Source organism: Lontra canadensis, unplaced genomic scaffold, assembly GCF_010015895.1.
Source record: "Lontra canadensis isolate GAN:19392208 unplaced genomic scaffold, GSC_riverotter_1.0 scaffold66, whole genome shotgun sequence".
NCBI classification, from domain to species: Eukaryota; Metazoa; Chordata; class Mammalia; order Carnivora; family Mustelidae; genus Lontra; species Lontra canadensis.
The window spans coordinates 381,882-388,316 of record NW_022631060.1 but is presented as its reverse complement, the minus strand read 5'-3'; the positions used below and the strand labels follow the sequence as shown (position 1 = coordinate 388,316).

General features: G+C 40.7%; 1 protein-coding gene across 1 annotated transcript; it reads right to left on the bottom strand.

The window, feature by feature from the left end:
• Window positions 1-2,181: 2,181 nt before the first annotated feature.
• LOC116880584 (olfactory receptor 4D9-like) lies at window positions 2,182-3,117 on the bottom strand. The gene has a single exon (XM_032879894.1). It carries the CDS (start codon window positions 3,115-3,117, stop codon window positions 2,182-2,184), a length of 936 nt encoding a protein of 311 aa, XP_032735785.1.
• Between the last annotated feature and the right edge of the window lie 3,318 nt (window positions 3,118-6,435).

The window sequence follows — 6,435 nt, the reverse complement described above, 5'->3', positions numbered from 1 at the left end:
TAGAACATCGTTTGGTACTAAAATCTCGTCTACCTGAGCTAATTTTGTGGCAAAATTTGATCTGAATTAGTGTGAGCCCATGCATGTTTTTTTTAAATTTTTTAAATATTTATTTTTTATTTATTTCCAGCATAACAGTATTCATTGTTTTTGCACCACACCCAGTGCTCCATGCAATCCGTGCCCTTTCTAATACCCACCACCTGGTTCCCCCAACCTCCCACCCCCCACCCCTTCAAAACCCTCAGATTGTTTTTCAGAGTCTGTAGTCTCTCATGGTTCACCTCCCCTTCCAATTTCCCTCAACTCCCATGCATGGTTTTTAATGATTATACTTAGTGGGATTATTTACACATTTCCTTTCCTTTTTTTTTTTAAGATTTTATTTATTTATTTATTTAGAGAATGTAAGCTGAGGAGGAGCAGAGGGGAAGGGCATGGGAGGGAGAAGGAATTTCAAGCAGACTGTGAGTGTGGAGCCCAAAGCAAGAGTCAATCTCTTGACCCTGAGATCATGACCTGGAGACCAAGAGTCTGATGCTTAAGGGACTGAGCCATCCAGCCACCCCTACTTACACATTTTCTTACAGAAATATCAAAGTGTTTAGATATCAGATGCTCCCCACAGGAGAAATGATGTAATATATAATATATGCACTGTATTATATTTTAAAATCTAAGGAACTCCAACTTTCAAAACCTATTTGATCCTAATAAATTAAAATAAGGGAATGTGGTCCCATATTATTATTATTATTATTGTTGTTATTGTAATTGTTATTATTGTTATTTTTATTATAATTAACCTGTAGTTACATTTCAGTGAGCCTCTTTCCTTAGTTTTACTATGACCCATGCTCCAGAGGAGGCGAGAGGAGAGAAGAGGAAATGCATCCCATGCTTCTGTGTATGATTACCAGGCATCCTGAAGGTTTGTCTAGACATACTCAGAGCACAGGCTTATTGGAAATCTGAATGAATTTTTACATTCATTTGTCTTGAGTGTTGCAAAACATTTGTTTGCTCCGGGATGTTTATTTTCACTTGTGTACAAAGATTTTTGGATCTAACACTTGATTTGGTGATTTTTATAAAGACATATATAGATGCTAAGACCTTGAGTATAAGATCATAGTGCACTCTGATTTAGCCATTTCAATTTCCTTTGGCTTCCATGAGGAAGTATCTATTCAGAAAATACAGTCAGTTTTGAATGCCAAAAAACAAGATTAAGTAGAATTTGGCATCTTCTTATATTAATTTCATTCCACTCCACAGATTCAACCAACATTTACAGCTTTTTATAGGTCAGACACTATTCTAGATACTGGGAATATAAAGGCAAATCAGATCTAGTAATATGAAGTTTTATGGGGTATTTTAATACACTGTGGAAAGGGAAATGATAAAAGAGGACACCTAGGAAAAATAAAAGTATTTATTGGGTTGGTTACAGCTTTTTCTTTTTCCAAATATCAAACTAGCTTCTGCCTTAAGCAGTGGTATGAACTACAGTAGGACAGGCTGTTCCAGATTCTTGCCATTGTTGTGTTTATGCAGTCTGATTTTGTAAGGCCCCAATATCTAGGTCCCAGGTCACATCCAATTCTGACAAAGTCACAGGAAGTAAAAGGTAATGGAATCCTTAAAATCTAAGTCTTCATGTATCTTGGGTGGTTGTGGGGGTCGTGCCAGTGTATTTTATAGATGAACTGATTAAAAAGAAGGTCCAATTGTTGCTGACAAAGCAGAGGTTATAGAGAAGGTTTACAAGAGGTATCTGGCACACAGTATATGCTTAATAAATCGTCGTAGGGTAACTACTGCTGGACTGAGTCCAAGCTGCTAGAGCTCTACTATGTTGAGACAGATGTCCCTGTTGTATGGGCATCACAGCGCTAACCTCCACCCTATTGCTGGGACACCCAAGATCTTCTATTATATTTCACATTTACACCCTGCTTGCTGTCAGTTGCTCTTCAAGGACTATGTTCTTTCTGTTTAACTTCCCATCGGTGTTCTTTCTCAATACCAGTGTTTCAGGTCACTGATCCTTTGTGTCTGTGCCATCCTGCTGTAATTAATTGTCTATGCGTAGTTAAGCCCCAATATGTGACAGCTGATATTTTAAAACATATTTTGATTATATGTTTGTATCTTGATTGACAATCTATAATGAATCTATCCCCTTTCAGAAAACATAAGTCTTCTCTTCAGTCTCCTCATGGATGACTTCATCTCCTGGTTCCTCAGGGTGTAGATCATGGGGTTCAGGACAGGGATGATGACCGTGAAGGTGATGGAGACGGCTCTGTCCATGGGGAGGGCAGTGAAGGGCCGGGCATAGACATAGATGCAGGGCACAAAGTGCAGGGTCACCACAGTGATGTGGGCTGTGCAGGTGGAGATGGCTTTCCTTCTGCTCTCCCCAGTGTGAGACCTCAGCATCATTAAGATGACTGTGTAGGACACAAGAAGAAGGACAAACCACAGAGTAGTGACCAGACCGTTGTTGGAAATCATTAAGATCTCAAGAGCAAATGTGTCTGTGCAGGAGAGTTTGAGGACCTGGGGGACATCGCAGTAGAAGCCATCAACGACATTGGGTCCACAGAAGGGGAGGGGCAGCAACAGGGAAATCTGCACGATGGAATGGACAAAGCCCCCCACCCAGGAGGCCACAATGAGGGCAGTGCATCGCCCCCTACTCATGATGGTCACGTAGTGCAGGGGCTTGGAGATGGCCATGTAGCGATCAAAGGCCATGACAGAGAGAGAAAAAATGTCTGCCCCACCGAGAAGGTGGAAGAAGAACATCTGAGTGATGCAACCATTGAAAGAGATGGTCTTTGTCCTTGACAGAAGGTCCACGAGGACCTTGGGAGCAGTGATGGAGGAGAAGCAGATGTCCAAGACTGAGAGATTGCGGAGCAGGAAGTACATGGGGGTGTGAAGGCGGGACTCACAGGTCACAGTGACCATGATGGCAACATTTGCTAACACAGTTGTTACATAAACTACAGATAAAAAGTAAAATAAGAGCAAGCTGAGCTCTTGAGACTGGGTAAGTCCACAAAAAATAAATTCAGACACCCTGGTATGATTTCTCAGGGCCATTGGATGATATTCCTTCCACCATGTACAGCTTTGAAAGAAACAATAATACTGCTGAGGCATTGAAATTGAGCAAAGATTTATCTCTTATATGGAAATTGAACAGCATAAATATATTTTAATCATATATCTTATTCTTTATGAACCTGCTATGTTACCCAGGGAGGTCACTCAGTTCTACTTGCTTCAGCTCCCTCTTTAGCCCAAAATGTGGTTTGAGCTAGATCATTCATCTCCCTACTATATTCCCAGGAGCCTTTGACATCTGTTAAAATTCAACCCTAGACAGACAGGACAGAAGGGGCTGTTTTTTCGTTGGACCGAAGGAGAGAAAATTCTTGTCATTTCATCCCAATCCTAGTTGTTAGAATCAAATTAAGCTTGGGAATTGTGATTCAGTGTTGTACACATTTAGTCTTGCAGTGGTGCTTTAAGTATTAGTGGAGCATGTGAGTGACATTGTATAGACAGGTACAATTTTCTGAGTGTTGCAATGTGATAACAGCACCTCTTTAAATCAAAACTATCAGATTTTATTTCTGTATAACTTAAGGAAGGTGAATTTAGCGGACTAGAAGACTCTAAATTGGCTTCTACCAGATCCAGTGACTTAAATGTAAGCAGTTTGTTGGGATTTTATGACTAAAATTATATTTGTATATATAACTTTAATCAGTAACTTGTAAAAAATATATTTGAAATTATTAAATGTTACATGATATTTTGGTTCAAAAAAAAAAAATCCACCCCTAGAGGTAGTCGAGGAAGAGAACTAAAGAAGGCTTCATGCAAGGAGCTGTGGGTTCCCTACACCTCTGTGTATGGGAGCACCTCTGATTTTATTCTCATTCCACTTTGTCTCTATGCCTTAAAATCCATTAGAATAAATCAACACTCATAGACCTTACAGTGACACGAATTGATTTGAACAGCATGTTATAGTTTTAAAAGCACTGCACACCTAATTATTAATCAATTTTTCTAATATCCCTCTGAGGTTAGAGGGGAAAGTATTAACATTACCACATCAGTTAATACCAAAACTGAAAAAGTGAACTCAGTAAACATTAAGCCAGTTTTCCTAGGTCATATGGAAAACCAGTGGCCCAGGAAAAGTAACACAAATCTCTTCTCTTAGTTCTAGAATCTTTCTACTTGTCCACATTGCTTGCCAGCTTGAGAATATATAAATCCAAGGATAATTTGTATAAGAGACTCTTTTTACAGAATTTTCCTAGTCTTTTCAAGGGTGGGTTTATCAGCCCCTTCATTTCCACTCTTCATGACTAAGGAATTTTAGACCACTGCCCTTCTATTATCTTTCAGAAGTGACAAGCCATTTTTTTTTTTTTTTTTACTTTTTAAAATTTCATTTGGTCGATACCCAGAGGTCGGGGTTTAACACAAAGGTGACAAGGATAGCACCAGAGATGATTCTGTTCACAAAGAAGACAGCAGAGTCCAGGCATGCGTACATAGAGAGGGCATGAAGTGCAAGCTTTCTGCATGGTTTTAGGCAATGCAGGTACACCCAATGGAACAATGGTAGCTCCCTGCCCCTGGACGCCCATAGGTTCTCTTACTATAGAGTCCTGTTTGGGAAGGAGGTGGCAGATCCAACTTAGAGAATTTTCAGTACATTCTATTTTGCCCGTGGGAATCAGGAGTGAGCAACCTTTTATTGTTGGAGGGTCAATTTTGAAAAAAAAAAATTAAGTCTCAGGGAAATTTAATTGACACGCAGAGAAAGCTAGTGGTGAAGTTTAGCTTTCAGCACAATACATATTCTACTCATGCCATTTCAGTAATTTCTGAGATTTATGGTGGTGGCAGTGGTGACAAAGTTAACTCAGAGGAAAAAAGCCATCTTCAGCCTAAGCATCTGAGCCATCTGGCACCACCATCTAGGTGGTCCCCAGAATGTGTCCACCTGGGAAGCATTACTCTCAGTTGGTGTAGAAACAAGCTTTGAGAGCCTTGAGAAGTTATGTGGGTAAATAACCCCCAAACACAGCTTGCATCTCCTTTGCTCTGAAGAGTATGACCACTTGCCTTGTTTCCTCTGTTGATTCTCTCTTGGTGAGCACAGTGGCCTCTGCAGCAGGCACTGACAGGTAGCATGTTTTATCCAAAAGATTTCTACTGAGCCACTCACATTGCAAGGAACCTGGACACTGTACAGGCTCTCCGGAGGATTCTACTTTCTTCACCTCTCCCAGTGTGGCCTCCTTCTCTTCCTCCTCAGTTAACCCCTTATCTCTCCCTAGATCATTCCAAGTTTCCTTTGTTGTCCTTTCCTGGTCTCCTTCCCTTCAGTATAGTTTTCTCTAATTCATCCTCTCTGTTTTTTTTTTTTTAAGATTTTTATTTATTTATTTGACAGAGAGAGATCCCAAGTAGGCAGAGAGGCAGGAAATGAGAGAGAGGAGGAAGCAGGCTCCCCACCAAGCAGAGAGCCCGATGCGGGGCTCGACCCAGGACCCTGAGACCACAATCCCAGCTGAAGGCAGAGGCTTTAACCCACTGAGCCACCCAGGCACCCCCATCCTCTCTATTTTTTCCAGAAATGTAATTACAAATCACAAATGGGACCATTTGTTCTTTGCCTGAAGATTTTTAATGGTTCCCTATTGTCTACAGAATAAAGATTAAACTCCTCTTAGTATTATCTGGTACCCTGTTTCTTTTGATCCTGTTTCAGGGGTTTAAATGTTATGCAACTTCTTGCTGGCCCATGCCTTTGGATCCGTGTTCCTGTGGCTCGATCTACCCACCACGCACTCCCCAGTTCCAGAATTTCCCATTTATCCATCTTCACAACACTCAGGTTCAGAGTCTCGTGTTCTGTGAAAACTTTCCTGACACCGCTTTGGGACTCATCATTCCCTGCTCTGCCTTCTCCTCTGGCACTTGTAACATTTTTCCATCTAAGTGCTTACGTGTCTGTCTCTCCTGAGTTCAGTATAATTTCCCTCTTACCCCTCAAGTTCATCCTGCCTGCTCAGTGTTTCATTTATGTTGCATCACCAAAGGCACGTGTTAGGTGCTCAAAAAAGGTGTTATTTTTGTTGTTGTTGTTTATTTTGTTTTGTATTTAGATTAATGAACAAACCTACCTGGTAAGGGCTTATTGTGACTTATGAGCATTGACATTGGAGTGTGGGTGAGTAAGAAGGATCTTGACAAACACAGACTAAGCAACTCTTTTGTTAATGTCCTTGACTTGACCTCAGGGATACCAGATAGAGATGCATTCTCTGATCCAGGCTATGAAATAGCTTTGTGACCTTGAAAAAGTCACTCCTCTTTCTGTTACTCAGA

Bases quoted from the DNA above. Each gene is read 5' to 3' on its own strand.
- LOC116880584 (XM_032879894.1), bottom strand. From the start codon at position 3,117: ATGGCCCTGAGAAATCATACCAGGGTGTCTGAATTTATTTTTTGTGGA.